Source organism: Passer domesticus, chromosome 17, assembly GCF_036417665.1.
Source record: "Passer domesticus isolate bPasDom1 chromosome 17, bPasDom1.hap1, whole genome shotgun sequence".
Classification (NCBI taxonomy): domain Eukaryota; kingdom Metazoa; phylum Chordata; class Aves; order Passeriformes; family Passeridae; genus Passer; species Passer domesticus.
In genome coordinates this window covers 9510540-9526815 of record NC_087490.1, presented here as the reverse complement: position 1 = coordinate 9526815, position 16276 = coordinate 9510540, and the positions used below count along the sequence as shown (strand labels likewise).

General features: G+C 54.3%; 2 protein-coding genes across 2 annotated transcripts in view; one reads left to right on the top strand and one right to left on the bottom strand.

The window, feature by feature from the left end:
* The window catches only part of C17H12orf76 (chromosome 17 C12orf76 homolog), a 209380-nt gene that overhangs the window by 136643 nt on the left and 56461 nt on the right, over nt 1-16276 (bottom strand). The window lies entirely within an intron of this gene.
* Nucleotides 10878-16276, top strand: part of GRK3 (G protein-coupled receptor kinase 3) — a 55779-nt gene continuing 50380 nt past the window's right edge. The window contains exon 1 of the mRNA XM_064393129.1: nt 10878-11310. Within this exon, the coding sequence (XP_064249199.1) occupies nt 11198-11310 (113 nt within the window). The 5' untranslated portion in view covers nt 10878-11197. The remainder of the gene's footprint in view (nt 11311-16276) is intronic.

Below are 16276 nucleotides of genomic sequence, written 5' to 3'. Positions count from 1 at the left end.
CCAACAGCCGGCAGAGCTGAAGGTGTTCTCCAGGCTGGGGAAAGGATTTTTTTTTATTTATTTTTCTCCCAGCAAAAAGGACGGGTGGGGATCAGACCCCACCGCTGCCGGCCGTGCCGGTTCCAGCCCCGGTTCCTGCGGTGCCCAGGGCGGCTGGAGCTGCTGGGGTGGGCGGGGGGATCCCCGCGACCCCCGGCAGGTGAACCCAGGGGACAGGGGCTGCCTGCAGGGGAACAGCGGCAATTTGCCGTGGGTAATTAATGAAGGAGTAAGAATGATGCAAACCCTGGCTAAATCCGACACTGAGGTGTCTTTTCCTTCCTGTTTTCTTTTCCTGGAGCAGCAGCCGCTGTCTCTCCTCGGGAAGTGCCTCCGTCAGGACCGTGGGTGATGCGGGATGGGCTGGTGAGGAGGAGGAGGGAAAAGCGGTGAAGAGATGAAGATGTGCCCGTCGGCTCCCACTGGCTTTGCTTTGCCTTTGCCAGCGGCAGCCGGGTGAATCCCCCTCGGGACACGCCAGGTTGGAGAATCACGGGCTAAAAAACAACAACCTTGAAAAAATATGAGTTGTTTTTTACTTAGATACAGCGGGCTGAGCTCAGTCGCACCTGCAGCCTGGGTGCTTTGGGTACCTAATGTGCCTTGCCAGCTGTGAGGGCTTTACTGCGGGTTTAATGGACTTTTATCCTCCGAAAATTATTGTTATGTTTAATTCTCCATCTTCAGGAGCCACGTGATTACACGAGACTCCTAGCTTCATTTTTTTTTTTCTTTTTCTTTGCATTAAATGGAGCCTCCAGCCTCATATTTGTGCCTCCACGCACAGACCCAGCCACAGACACTGGAGGTTTAAGGAAGGAAGGAAATCCAAGCAGGAACCCAGCATGTATTATTAAAGCCTTGTGGTTTTCAGGGCAGATTTGTGATTTATCAATGTTCAGCTTTGGCATGTGGAAAAGTAATCTCTGCTCTGATTAATGCGAGGGCTGAGGCAGGAGTGAAATATCCCGGAGAGAGAGAGGAGCTTTGGCTGTCCCCGAGATTCTTGTCCTCAGTTCCAGGCTCCCATTTGCTTTCTGCTCCTTGTTTTTGCTCCTGACATCGGTGTGATGAGGCAGGGAAAGGAAGCAACGAAACCTGTACAGCTCCTTACAGCCAGTAAAACCCCTGTCCGGTTGAAAAGCGAATTAAGAAACATCGCTCCTTCAGCGGCCAGAATTGGAAGCAGCCTCGTGGAGACATAATGGGATTACCGGGTACCAGGGGATTGGATGAGGAAACCCTCAGGAGCAACCCCAAACTCTTCACTAGCACAAGGGGATGTGTGGGATGCACATCCTCAGTGGGAGCTGGGCTGCCGTGGGACGGGGCTCCCTCCGCGTCCGACACCTTTCAAAACAAATGGAAAAAATGCAAATGTGACATTTCCCTCCGGGCGAGCGGCCAGGGCAGCCCCGATTGCTCCGGGTTCAGCCAGCAGTGGCACTGTGACCCCTCCACGGGGACAGCACGGCCGGAGAGCAGCAGCTCCAGGTGGGGCACTGGCACAGCAGCAGCCAGCGCTGTCACATCCTGCAAATCCAGCGGCAGGGAGTCCCGTCAGCGCCAGCAGAGGCCGAGGAACGCTGTCCGAGCTGGAAACCCCTGGGCAGCACAAGTGGCAATTAGGAAACATCTGCTCCTCCCAGCCCGGGCGAGCGCATGGCAACGTAATGGGATTAAAACCTATCACCGGATTAGGGCAGCGCTGCACGGATCAGCTGCCGGGGATGTTCTTGTGGGGGAAAAAGGAAAAGCAAATTTCTCTCTTCGGCATGGACATAACCTTTATGTTCCTTTTTTATTTGTACCTTATGCACGGTGCAGAGCTGGAGCCAGACCTTCTCTCTGCACGGTTCAGCTCATCTCAAAGGAAACCGGGGCTGAGTTTAAGCGATTTCAGATGAAATGGCTGTGTGAGCAGCCAGTCCCTGGTGCAGGACACAGGCCAGGAGAAGTGGTTTTACCTGGGAGCCTGGGGCGTGACACGGTGGCCTGTCCCCTCTGTCACCTCTCTAGGTGCTGGGAGGTGTGTCATGAGCTGGGTTCAGTCCCTGTGGCAGAGCATTGCGTGGTGGGAGGCTCATGCAGGAGCAGTCTGGAGCATCCCTGGGGCTCTTCCCCTCAGGGGAAACACCCAGCCTGCAGAAAAACCCTGAGCCAAGCCTCAGGAAAGAAGTCTGAGGCAGGAACAGCGGGGCCTGCATTAATTGTTCCCCATGGCTCCTGTTAGAAAGGCACAGCTTATCCTGGCCACGGGGCCACCTCGGGCTGCCCCAGTGCTGCCACCCCGGGCACAGCTGGGCTGCTTTGGGGGTCTCCATCCCTTTGTACCCAACGCCTCAGCCGCGGAGGGCCGTGCCAGGCATGGGCACAGCAGCCCCGCAGACAATGGGGACATTCTTCGGCAAAGCAAAGCAATAACGCGGGGAGCCGCCCGCTATTTTGGGAGCTCATATGCTCCAAGGCAAATGTCATTTGTGTGTAAGATCCATTTAGGGAGCCGCGTAATGAAGTCGTGCATCATGAGGAGGGACCAGCTCGCTTAGCAACCTTGCCGCGTGTGACGTCTGGTGCTCCTCTGCAGGACGGGATTGCTCCTTCGGCAGCCGCAGAGGATGAAACGCTGCGAGCAGCGGCCGGGAGAGGCGCTTTGGGCTGCCAGCAGCTCCCGGCCCCCGAGATGGGCTGGTGCCGGGCAGGGTTTGGGTGCTGTGAGCATCCCCCAGCTCCCAGGATGAGCTGGTGCCCCTGTGCAGGGCAGGGTTTGGGTGCTGTGAGCAGCCCCCAGCTCCCAGGACGGGCTGGTGCCCCAGTGCCATGCAGGGTTTGGGTGCTGTGAGCAGCTCCTGGCTCCTGAGATGGGCTTGTGCCCCTGTGCTGGGCAGGGTTTGGGTGCTGTGAGCATCCCCCAGCTCCCAGGATGGGCTGGTGCCCCTGTGCTGGGCAGGGTTTGGGTGCTGTGAGCAGCCCCCAGCTCTCAAGATGAGCTTGTGCCCCTGTGCCATGCAGGGTGTGGGTGCTCTGAGCAGCTCCCAGCTCCCAGGATGGGCTTGTGCCCCTGTGCTGGGCAGGGTTTGGGTGCTGTGAGCAGCCCCCAGCTCCCAGGATGGGTTGGTGCCCCTGTTCTGGGCAGTGTTTGGGTGCTGTGAGCAGCCCCCAGATCCTGAGGTGGGCTTGTGCCCCTGTGCCGGGCAGGGTTTGGGTGCTGTGAGCAGCCCCCAGCTCCCAGGATGAGCTTGTGCCCCTGTGCCATGCAGGGTTTGGGTGCTGCGAGCCCCTGAGCTGCCCCTGCCCGCGGAGCCTCGGCTCTTTTAGGGGTGGAAGAAGCTGAGGCAGGGCAGGGGGACAGAGCCCTTTGGTTGTGGGGGATGAAAGGGAGAGCTGCGGCCTCGTTTCCCATCGGGGGATCCCCCCTGGATGGAGGTGCGGGTGCCCTGATGTGCTGGGTGTACCGGGGGCTCTGGGCACAGGCTGGCAGCAGGAGGAAGGCAGGGAGGGAGGGAGAGGATGGCTGTCTCACACCGCGGGAATGTCCGTCCGGGTTCTCTCCAGGTTTCCGGGTGATGAGCAATTACGGGAGAGATTTACAGATCAAGCAGATTAAGTCAGAAGGCAAAGTCCATTATCTGCCCAGATGAGCTGCAAAGGCAGAGGCCGTGTGGAAGCAGGGCTCTTTAACCCTCATCCCGCTGTGGGGACAGTGGCCACTCCAGGCATGGTGGCACCAGGACCACAGCAGGCCCCTTCCCCCAGTTATGGGATTTTGGTGCCCGAATTTGCCCTAATTCCCTTGTAGAACACACGGCACTGGCTGTTGCCTGTAGGAAACCTGCAACACCCTCCTGCTGGAGGTGCCTCTTCCCAGCCACAGGGCCAGGCTGAGCTGCAGATGCTGCGGCCATGGGGATGCATTTTAGCAGAAAGATGCTTTTGAGGTCACTGAGGGTTTATTCACTGTGCTCTCTGACGTGTAAATCTCTCTGAGAACAGTCCCAGTTCCCCCGGGGAAGGCTGTTCTGGGGGGGCTGCAGCCACCCGTGTGGATGTGCCCACTGACCCACTCCGAGAGCCCCTGAGGTCACTCCCCTGGGCTGGGGCCTCGCTGGATCCACCTTCCCTCAGCTGTGAAATGAAGGCAATTTACTGCTCTGCTTTACAAGGGCGCCGAGAGGGAAGATGAATTGTTTGGCATGTGGGGCTGCAGACAGGATGGGCTATGATCCTCAAATCCTTGTTCTGATGTTTGCAAGGCTCTGCTGGGATCGTGGGCTCCTTTCCCCAGCCTCACTCCAGACCAGGCGGCCACGGATTTGGGAGCTGGCACAAGGGCTCATCCAGCAGCCTGGGGACAGCAGGGCTGGTGGCCCTGGTGACCTCAGGCCCGACGTGCAAAGGGCAGCTCAGTCCCAGCACCTGCGTGCGGGGCGGTGACGCAGCTGGAGGCACCGGCTGCGACAGCACCTGCGGTGCTGGGATTAAACTTGGCACTTAGAGCCCGAAAATCTGCTTAGGGGAAAGCTGACACAAACCTCAGCGCTGCCAGGAGCTGTGCTGCGGAGCAGGGTCAGAACTCTCCCTGCACTCTGGCTGATCCCAGGCTGGTGCCCCAGCGGGTGTTACCCACAGCTGTGTTCCACACATCCCACTGCCCTCGAGTGAAAAATCCTGCAGTGGGATGATGTTGTAGCAGATGTCCCAGCCATGCCAGCCCATCTATAGCTCCCTGCCCTTCCCCACAGCAGGGGTGTCCCCTCCTCACTCCCTGGGGATGCAGGACCAGAGCCCCACCACACAGCCCTGCTCCCTGCTGGCTCCTTCCCCGTGCAGTGAATTCCCAAACACCCCTGTGCCCTGTCACCAGCACCAGGTGGCATCCCTCCAGGAAGCTGTGCCCCCACTTCAGCTTGCTGGGGTGCTCCTTCCACTCCTTCTGTGCCAGTCACGGAGATTTTTGCTGCAGCATCAGGAATTCTGTGGGAGAGGTGGCACACAGCACCCTTGCCCATGCTTTTGGGCACAGCACAGCCCTTCTGGGACCTGGGTGCTACTGATACCGAAGTGAGTTGTCAGTGTCATCTCCTACCGAGCTGCAGAAGGCAGTAATGAAGGCTGCTGAGCATGCACTTCTCCCTAAATTACCTCATTTATTCAGGGAATCAGATGCCGCAGTCTTTCATGGCTTCTTGTGAGGCTCGGATCTTGTGGGATGCAAGGCTATTAATAGGACCCAATCTTTCCCCTTCTTCTTCTCCGGGCTAAAGGCAGAATTCAAACAAGGGCCCCTTTGATGTGACAGAAGTACAAATAAACCCCGTGCCATTTCGCTCCCAAGCAGGCAGTGCATTCCCATGTTCCTGCTGGCTTTGCCTGGGTGAGGGCTGGAGCAGCAGCTCTGGGGCTGGGCAGGAGCAGCCTGTGGTGTCCCTTTCAGCTGTCACTGCCCCTGTCTGTGGTGACACCAGTGCTGGGACCAGACGGGTGAGATCGGATGCGGGTCAATGACCAGCCAGGGCAGCAAACGCCAATTTGTGTGTAAACACACTTGGAGCACAAAGAGCCAGGGAAGAGAAATAACTAGAAAGCATTTCCCACACAAGCAGACTTGTTTCCAAGGAGCAGAGACAGCCTCTCCAGCGCTCTGGGGATTTCAGCACTGCATTCTTTAGCTGTTGACCCCCTCCCACTGTGCCTGGTTTGGCATCGCTGTGGCTGGAGTGAGCTCTGAGCCCTCCCAGCACCTCCAGCACTGACCCTGTCCTGATCCACTCCTGTGGTCCTGATCCACCCAGCAGAACCTCCCAGGGGAGACAGGCTCTCGTTTCCAGCACTGCACAATTCACCTTTCATAGATGCCGTGGCAGAATCTGAATTACCTTCTACTGTTTCAATAGCTGCACAGTTGTTGGTTTTTCTCCTTCTGTCCCTCAGAATTTATAGCCAAATTAGGCAATTATTGATTTTTTTCCCCTTTTATCAAGTTACATTCAAGCCAGCCTGTGGAACAGCAAATGCTCAATGGGTCCCTCTTGACATCTGTTTGTCTGATCAATCTGTGCAGGGAAAAGGCTCCTGCAGTGTCTGATCCCACCACAGTGCTGAACAGGGACACTTTGACTCTTTGTGGGGCTTTGAGACATTTGCTGTTCCAGCCCTCATTGGGTTTGTTTGCTTTAGCTTGTAACAACACACTCCGGTGTTTTTAAATCAGGGAATTCTCGGGGAGGGGTCAGTTCTGAGCTGGGCATGGGATGACACAGGCTGGGGGACATGGGGAAGGTGCCCTGTGACCCACGAGGGGTCTCTGAGGGTCAGTGCCCCACTGCCCTTGGTTCTCAGGCCCCTCTAACCCCCTGGGCAGGGCTGGAATGAGCCCCTCCAGCAAGGAGCGAGCGAGGTGCCATGTCCATGTCATCACTGACCTGCAAGGACAACCAAAGTCAGAGATTTATGTGTGAAAATGGCTCAAACTTCCCTGCCCCGTGAGAGTTCCTGCAGAGGAGCCCAGCTGGGTGCAGAGGGATGCTCCAGGTGATGCTGCTGAAGGAGCAGAGCCAGGGCTGGGTGTTAATGCAGATCCCTGGCTCTCCCTCCTGCAGTGGCTTTCATCTCTCCAGTGCCACCCCCGTGGTGCCTCCGCGAGTCACCCAGGATGGTTTTGGTGTGGCTCTGTCACCCAGCTTTGTCCATGCTGCTCCTTTTAAAGCTTGTCCTGGCCAGGTGAGGGGGCGATGCTCCTTTATTTATCTGTGTGCATGCAGGGAAGCTGTGCTGCCATCAGCGATGTCCCCGTGTGTGCTGCCAGGGGGTCACAGTGACAAGCTGGCAAGGCACAGCCTGGGGTGGGAGGCAGCACCAGGACATTGCTGTGTGCCATGTCAGGGGAAGAAAATGTGCAGAGGGAAATGTCAGTAAGGTATTTTTATTACATGGTGAGAGGGGTGGTGTGATGCAATTGCGAACGGGAGGCCCCGGTCTTCTCGTGCCTGTGTTTTCTCATGCAAGTCTTTATACATGTTGCATGACTTTCAACTCTGCTCTTATCTCTGCCCCCAGAGGACATAATTATTGCTAGTCTGACTATGCCAGTACAAATGTTTGATGGTGAATAATATTTTTGAGAACTGAATTGCCACTTGTTTCCTAATTAAAACCCAACCTCCTCATCATGTCAGCTATTTGCAAAAGGGAACACGATGATGATAAGCTACATTGAGGCTCTACCTGCCTGAGGTGGCTGAAGTGGCTTTGTTAAAAGTATTCAGGAGCAAGCAGGAGGCATCCACAGAGATGCAAAAGAGCTTCTCCAGGAGGTCAGAGCTGAGGAGCTCTCCCCACGCTGGGATTTGGGGTGCCAAATGCAAGGGCACTGTGAGGGCAGAGGCTGCCTTCTGTAAAACTGCTCCTCCTGGAACAGACAGTGAATAAAAGCAGCAGCAGCCATGGCCATTAATTACTCTATTTGTTTTCCACATTGCCTCTCACCACTTATTAGCGCAGCACTAAGGAGATGGGATGCAACCCCAGCCTGGGTGTGGATGCTGCAGAGGAATGAATGCCTGTGGGACTGGCATGGATGTGCCACTGCAGGGGAGAGGGGCCAAAGCCACCCCAGGGCCCGGCAGAGTGCAGAATCTGACGGGCAGAGGGGATGCAGTGAGGCTGTTTCTTTGGGATGCTGGGCTAAAGCTGTGAGAGCAGTGAGGCTGCGGGATGGGGAGTGCTGGCGTTGGAATTCCCAGGAATGTATTTGTATTTCTTCCTGTCCTGCTGGCCTCAGGCACTGCAGCACTGCTGCCTGATGAATCCTCACACAACCTCATGAAGCAGGAGCTGCTTCCCCTCCAGGTAACCCCAAGCTCCTTGGGAACATTGAGGTGAGCGTGGGGAAAGGGGTTCTGTTCTCTCCCCTTCAGTCAGGCACCCCAAAAGTACAGCCAGAACTGCAGCAAAACATAACCTCGCTATAAACAAGCCACAGAGAGTCAGATTCCCGTGGGAATCCATCACCAATAAATGATTCTCCGCCAGTGCTGCCAAGGAGGAGCAAATAATTTGTCCTCTCTCTGGAGAGCATCAGCCCATGGAGGGAACTGAGCTAAACACTCCTCGATGCTCTCAATCTCCACCTATGTGCATTTCTGGCAGTGTATCAGAAATATTAGTAAAAATCGGATTAAAAATAATATTTAATAATCTTTTATGTGAACATCTCCCTCGAGAGATGTTGCTGGCATCAGCACAGAGAGGAGATCTTATTTGATATGGGATTTGGCACAGCTGGGAGGGCAACAGGACGGATGTGGTTCCGTCCTGGGTAATGTGTTGCAGCATTATCTTGATGGGATGGTGTCAGTGTGGGACGCATTAATAAATCTACAACAGCCTCGTAGCTCTCTGGAATATCATCTGTCACGCTGTGAAGCAGAGCAGGGCAAAATTAAACATTTAAATCTCACACAGATGGTGGGAGGAACTCGCTCCTCGGAAGGAAGGAGCAGCAGAGGGGAGGTTGGGTTCCTGGCTCCGCAGTGGATGCAGAGCCTGCAGCCCAGCCAGGCCTCGAGACACACTTAAATTGATTGAGCAGCATCCATCACCATCCACAGAAATGTCAGGAGATACTTAAATGCATTCAGAGTGCATCATGTTCTGACCTCTGCTAACCCCGGCATCGATTAACTCTGGGTTTCCTTTACCTGCGGGAATCCCCAGAGCACTGTTTATAAACATTCACAAACACCAAGCCCAACACAGGAGGCATAAAACAACACAAGAACAACGCAAACATTCGGCCTGGGATGCAACACAGCCTAAGGAAAGCTGCAGGTTTGCACTTGGGGAATTGAACTTCCCTGAAAAGGAGGAGGCTGGCACTGACAGGGGAAAAAAAATCAGGTTTGATTCCACTCGGTTATTAAAAAATACCCGTCCCAGTGACCTTTAAAATATCTGAATATAACACCAAAAAATGCACGTGTTGCTGGAGGTGAGCATGGATAGCCTGATGTGGGCCAGGGCCTGGGGTGGCTCTGGGGACGTGCCACCACCTCTGACTGTGCTGCAGCCACACTTGGGAATCAGCAGAGCAGAAAACACCTTTGCTTATCACTCACCACCACCCTGGTGGCTGCTGCCACACCAGCACCAAGAGCAGAAAGAACAAATTCCTTAACTTGGCCCTCACCAGACCTCACTTCCTAGAAACTGTCACCAGGAATGCGTTTGACGTCTACACAACAACAATATCCAGCTAATAACGGTGAAAACGTGGCACAGCAGTGAACAGGAGAGCATCAGGAATCCTAAGGGGCATCTTGGTGGCTGCTTTTGCCGTCACCACCCCTGCAAAGCCATCCAAACCTCTGAGCAAACACAGGGCCCTCCTCACCCGGGCGATGGTTTCTGTTTGCCTGGGGTGTTTAGCAACACCCTCAGGTCAGCGCTGAGATCCTCCCCGTGTGCTGCTGCTGCTTCAGGGATTGAAACCCGGCTCTTTCCATGGATTTGGGCAGAGGAGCTGCAGGAGCCAAAACTGGGGAGTCCCCTGGGAAGAGCCAGCACGGGGCACGTGCCCAGTCACATCACCAGGCTGAGGATGTGAGAGGAATTTCCCTCCCATCACACTCCTGCAAATGCAGAGCCCACGTGGAGGCTCTGGAAGAACTTTTGGGGAACCACAGCCAGCCCCAGCAGTCCTGCCAGCCCAGGGGATTTCAGGAGATAAAAACGCTCCTTTCCACGGTGTAGCTTGGATCAGTGAAACCTTTGAACAGGGCTGGTGGGAGGCTTTACCCTGAACTTCCAGGAGGGATGTCCCCCACGTCTTCCTCTGCTCCCTTCCACGCTTGCTTGGACACCCTGAGCCTCAGCTTTGCTCTGGGGCCACTGGTGGAGGAGAAACCTTCCCCAATGGATCTGTTCCGGTGGAAAGTGTCGGCTTAAATTAAAATTTTCAACAAAAAGCAGGTTCTCAGACGGCTCATAATGAGGCACATGGTGAAATCCTCCCAGCTGTATGCTCTACCTCGCTTTAATCAGATCATTAACTTTCATAAAGATGTAGGCAGGAGGAGTGGCGGCACTTGAAAAGAACTCAAAACACGCTGAGTTTCAAACTTCAGACTTGTCATTGACTTAGCCTTTCATTGAGCCAATTATTTATGACATATTTGATGAAATTCAGAAAAGAAAGCACTTAAAATCTGCATATCTGCTTGGCTGCAGTGGAGCTACTACTACTTGAAGGAGGAACACGAGCAGGGATCTCTGCTCAGAGCCTGAGGACACCTGGGTGCCTTGTTTTCATCGTTATTTGCCAGCAAGTGGTTCAACGAGCACCGATGGGGCGTCACACAGACAGCATTTATTTGTATCCTGTTTTTGCTATGCATGCGTTTTAATAAATTATGAGGAAATTAATTCTGAATTTATGCGTCCAACTGGGTGCTGAGGCTTTGCAGGCAGCTCCGCGGCTGGAGCTGCCTCTGCTGCTCCCCTTTTGCGGAACCGCGGAAGTTTGGCTTGAAAGAACCTAAAATTCCCATCCCACCCCTGACCAGGGACACCTTCCACTACCCCAGGTCGCTCCGAGCCGTGCCAAACCTGGCTTGGGACGCTTCCAGGGATCCGGGGGCAGGCACAGCTTCTGTGCCAGGGCCTCGCGTCAGAGCGGGCCCCCGGCACCGCGACCCCCGCTCGGTGCCGCGGGCGGTCCCCGCTCCGGCCGCCGCCGCTCCATGTCCGCGTTTTGCGCGGCGCCGCGGGGCAGCCCGGTCCGCCCGCCCCTGCGAGCGGCGGGCCCGGGGCCGCGGGGGCCGCGCAGGCTGCGAGCGGCGGGGGCGGACCGGCCGCCGCCATGGGCCCGGCGGGGGCGGGCGGGCGCTGAGGGGGGCGCGGCGGGGGCTCTCCCTCCTTCCTTCCCTGCCTCCTCCCCTGCCTCCCTCTGCCGTCCGTCTGTCCGTCCGTCCGCCCCTCCTGCCGCCCGCCCGGGGCGCAGGGCGGGAGGCGGGAGCGGCCCCCGCGCTCCGCACACGCGCACCGGGAGCCGCTCGGCCGCACCGGCGGAGCCGCCGCCGCCGCCCGCCGCCAACCCCCGCCCCGGGGGCGGCTGCCCCGGCGGAGCCTCCATCTGCAGCCCGGCGGCGGAGCGGGGAACATGGCGGACCTGGAGGCGGTGCTGGCCGATGTCAGCTACCTGATGGCGATGGAGAAGAGCAAGAGCACCCCGGCGGCCAGGGCCAGCAAGAAGATCACCCTGCCCGAGCCCAGGTACCGCCCGCCCCGCCGCGGCCCCGGCCCGGCCCCCGCCGCCCTCCCCGCTCCGGACATAACGGTCCGGCCGTGCCCCCGCGGCCTCCGCCGGCACCGGGGCCGGCCCTGGCAGCGCGGGGCCGGGCTGGATGTGTGTGCTTTAATGCGCGTGTTTATTTGCCACAACTTGTGCGGGTTCCCTCGGCGGGTGAAGGGGGGACGCCGCTCCCCGCAGGGACGAGCGGGGGTTTATGGATCCCCTGCCCGGTGCTCCGTCCGGCGGGCGAGGAATTCCGTCCGGAGCGGTCGGTGGCAGCGAACGGAGCCGCTCTGGCCGTGCCGCTCTGCTGGGCGGTTTTTCGGTGATGCTTCACGGGGTTTGACAGGGGATGCGGGAGGAGGACGGGGCCGGAGCTCGCCCTTAGCAGGCGGCTCACGGAGCAGAGGTGCTGCTGCAGCTCCGGGCTCCGTGGCCCCGACCTTCCCCGGTCCCACCGCGGCGGCAGGAGGGTGCCCTGGCACAGCCGAGGTTGTTTGCTTGGGGCTTGGTGCTAAAAGCAGCTTTTCTTCTGCAAAAACAGCTTTTTTTTCCCCCGTGGTTATGTGTTGGTTATAAAATCACCTGAGCATCGCTTGTTTATTGCTGAAATTAAAACTGAGCTTTTCCTTTTTTTCGTGGCTCTTTGTGTGTTGTGTGTATATGTACATATATAAAATGAAGATTTGGCCAGCAAACAAAATACTGCAACAGGAAAAATCTAAACCAAATTTTACTGCAGAATGTGTAGGCAGTTTGGAAGCCTGCTGGTGGCCTAGCCTAGCTGTCTGCTGTGAGCCAGGGATCGCTGGAGCCCTCTTCCCACTTCTTCACTCGTTTTCCTGCCTTTCTGCTGGAATGCTGGGAGGCTGCAGAGCAGGGGAAGGTGGAGGATGCTCTGCCCGTGTTTATCCCCCTTGCAGGGGCAGTGAGAGCTCAGGTGATGAAGTTTGCCTGTTGTGTTTAAGGTCTGGTTGAGGATGGTGCTGCTGGCCAGACAAAGGTGCCTGCTTTTCTCCTGGTGTGTGTTTACACTTCAAAAAATATCCATGACATTTCATCTGCCCTGTTAGCCCGAGGTGCAGCTGTGCTGGGGGTGCTGGTGGCTTCATGTGCCTCTGGAGATGCCAGCGCTGTCCTCGGTGATGTGCCAGCGGTGCTGCTCCCTGTTCCCAGCAGGGATGTGGGCAGGTAAAGGTGGGACGTGGAGGGTTGCAGGGCAGGAGGAGTCCTCCCAATGCCATGAGAGATATCAGCATGGTTGGTGTTTGTGGGGAGGCTGGAAGCTGCTGCCTGCACCGACATCCCTCGTGCCCGGCGCGGCGGAAGCCTCGTAGCAAGCACAGCACGAGGCCCGAGGAACCTGCTGTGCTTTGCTCTCCTGCTCCAGGATTGACGTGCTTGGTGGTTTCCCTGAGCTGGGGGAGATGGTTCACCTGTGTTTGGCCCCTCAAGGTGGGAGAGGCAAGCCAGGTGCCAGAGGAAGTTTTGCAGGGAAGGCGAAAGGATCGGTGGCCAAAGTGCCTCGCTCCTTGGGATGCCTGTGGAAGGACCTGTTGGTGTGAGATATTAAAGGAGAAGCGTGGTGTGTGATGCTCTGCAGGAAGTGAGAAACCTTCAGTGAGGAGAGGTTTGGGGCTGTACAGGGACACGCCAGGCCCTCGGCACAGGAGCGGAAGGAAGCACGGACACAACCGAGCACAGGGACTTACCTCAGCCCTGGACCACAAACGGCTCTGGTGTGCCCAAAATGACTGAACCTCTCAGCTTCTAACTGAAACCAGGGATTTCCTCATACAGTAGGAAATTGTGACTGTTATTCTGGTGTCAGATATCTTTGTGCTGGCTTCTGGCTGGTTTTTTTGATCCCTCTCATTAGAGCAGACATGGTGTGCTGGGTATACTGAAATATTCTGTATCGCTGGCAAAGTGATTCATTTAAAATGACATAAATCGGCTGGTTAAAGGCAGGTTGATATAGTAACAGGAAAAAAATACAACACACAGAGTCCTCTCTTGTTTGAAATCAAACAATTTTTCCAGATATTCCTTATTTCTGTGTGTGTGTGAGCAGCTCCTTGGAGGAGTCTGAGCCCGGCTCTGTAACACTGGGTGTGCAGCCATCCCCGCCATCAGTCCTGGCTGTCACTGGGACAGAGAGCAGGAAGGTCACTGGAATATCACATCTGCTTAAGAATAAATGCCCCTGCATTATTGCAGTGCTCTGCTCACAGGAAGGTGTTGGTTTATCTCTGGTGGGCAACCACAGCCCAGGGACGGCTCCTGTGCCCTGGTGTTATCTCCTACTGAAATATTAGAAAGGTTTTACCCCTCGTCTCCTTGCTGGAGCCCAGTACACCTGTCGGCACCCTTTTTATCTTTCCTAGATAAGGCTGATGCTAAATGAAGCAAATGAGTTTACTGTAATGCAAATTTGAGGGGGCTTCCTGTTTACAAGGAAATAGCTGTAGTGCCGGCAGAATGAATTCCAAGGCTGCAGGCCAAGGCTTAGCAGCAAATAAACCATGAGGGTGAAGAGTTTATTGGCCGTAGGGCTGATTATTGCTGAGTTTTCCTGAATTATCCTCAGACTGGTTTTGTCCTGAAATCGTTAAATATCACAGTTTGGGGAGGAAGCACAGAAAACACTAATGAGCCGGGGAGTGCCTAAGGAAGAGGATTAGTGTGTTTTTGTTTTTGTTAAGCACCAAAACAAAACAACCCTTCTTCCATCCTCTGTCATCTGCTTTTCCTTCCCTTCTGCATTTCCTCCTTTGGTTCCTAAGAGCCTTGCCAAGAGCTGTGAGAGCTGTGGTATCTTTCTGCTGTACATTGTTTCCTAAAAGCCTGTTTTTCAGGGAGATTCGCATGGGTGGGCAGAAAGGCTGTCAGAGGCAGAATATCCTGCTGAAATCAGGCCTGGAATGGGAAGGAAGTCAGCCCTGTGGAAATAGAAGCAAATATGAAACCTAAATCTTATCCTGCAGCATTGCTCTTAAATATCTTAAGTTTTGGTGGGAAATGAGTAAATTAACTGCATTCTGAATTTTTCTGCTATTCAGCAGGCTGCTGAGGGTTTTTACTTTTCCATGTCGATTTTACATTTCCCTTATTTTGGTCAGAGGGAGTGGAAGAGCACTATAGAACAGCTGTTTTTATTTGCCAGCAGCTTGTTCTGGTTTGAGTAAAGGATTTGCGTAATGTGAAGCTGAGAAAAATGGTCCAAGAAATCAGGTAACAAATGGGAGAGGGTTCAGGGCTTGCAGAAACCTCTTGTGTGCGCCTCTGGAAAGTTGACATTAAACCTTTCTTGCTATAAACATCACGTAAGCTTTGGGTGCTTTTGGTATACAAATACCACGGGCATGGTAACAAAACACAGCATCCATCTGTCCAGGGTTCGCTCCCTGAGGCTGTAGATATTTCTCATCCCATCTCTCCTTTTCTAACCTGCTTTCACTAATTACCTCTATTTCAAGTTAATTCTGATTTTTCTCCCAATCTTTTTATTTGGTTTCCTGTGTTCCCCTGAATCTTGTTGGAGCATGTTGCAGTCACTTCTTTTCTTAAAAATCATGCTTTTAACATGAGATTTTTTTCTCAGTTATCATCTCATCTTCACTTCACTTGTAAGGGTGAATTCTGGCCCCTGGTACCCAGCTGCTTCTCCTAGGGTGGTTGATGTGCCCTTTGCTTTCTTACCCAGTATTCAAACTGGCTTGTTAAAACTCTGATTGAGGGTTTTTGAAAACACAGAGGTTAATTTGCCTTCCCAATTCCCAATTCTGTCCTGAGCTATTTGTAATTTCTTTTCCTCCTCTATTTGTGCAGAATATTGTTGAAATCCAAGCGACATCTCCTGCTCAGGGTTAAGCATCATTGCTCTGTTCTCTCTTGCTTCTGATTTTGTAATTCTGTGCTCTTGGCATTACTTTGCTCTTTCTGTGGATTTCACTTCATTCTTTGAGGTGGCCTTCAGGGATTTCTTGCACCTTGTGAAACTTCTGTAAATCTCCAAGTTGCAGGCTCATGTTCCCCTGTCTGAGCTGTCAGTCTGGGTGACTTTGGTGGTGTTTTCTCTGGCATTGTTTAACGCCTCCGTGTTGTGTTTATTCATTTACCCTGCTGTCTCTGGGAACGTTTTCCTGACAATTGCTTGTGTAATTTTCATTTTTGTTGCTGTTCTGCCCGTGTCAGCCCTCTGTGTCTCTCTAGGTGCTTTTTTGTTGCTGTAAGGAAACTGTTCAGTTTTGGGCACCTTCCTGGGTAGCTCCTTCCAATCAATGCTTGACAAGCCTTTCCATTAAGAAATTCTTTCTGATATCCAAAATCTGAAGCTTAAATGAGTAAGCTGAAGCCTATCTGGCTATCTGCATTGCTAGTGTGAAAAGGCACATGTGAGGGTTCATGGGGGGGCTGCTTGAGGAAGGGGAAAAATTTGCTTTTTTTCTGAGCTAACGGTACAAGAAAGGCTGAACACTTGTGATTTTTGGTGGATTAGCTCAGGGTGAGAGAGAGTAGTGAAATTTTGATTGGAAATTCAGCCTCCCTGCTTTGCCATCAGCAGAAGTGTGTGGTTGTGAAGGCAGTAAGAAATGGCTCTCTCAAAATAATTGGGTGTGCATACAGAATGCTGGGGCTGCTGACAACGTGTACTTGCTTTTTATCTCAAGTCAGCTTTGTACTCCAGCACTTTCTTGGGAAGAATGCACGCCTGGGGATGGATTATGGCCTGTCAGTGTAGGAGGCTGCATGGGAGGGCTCCTTATTGCTGTGGGTGCTGCTCTTGGCTCTGTTTGGGTGCTCACTCTCTCTATTGGGAATTCAGTTTTTACTGTACCTGCAGTGTCCCACACCCTGATAACAGACAGGCCTCTGCAGCAGAGCACAGGAGGATGAAAGTCCTTTGCAGAGCTTTAAGAGACAAGGGATGAGAGTCTGGATGAA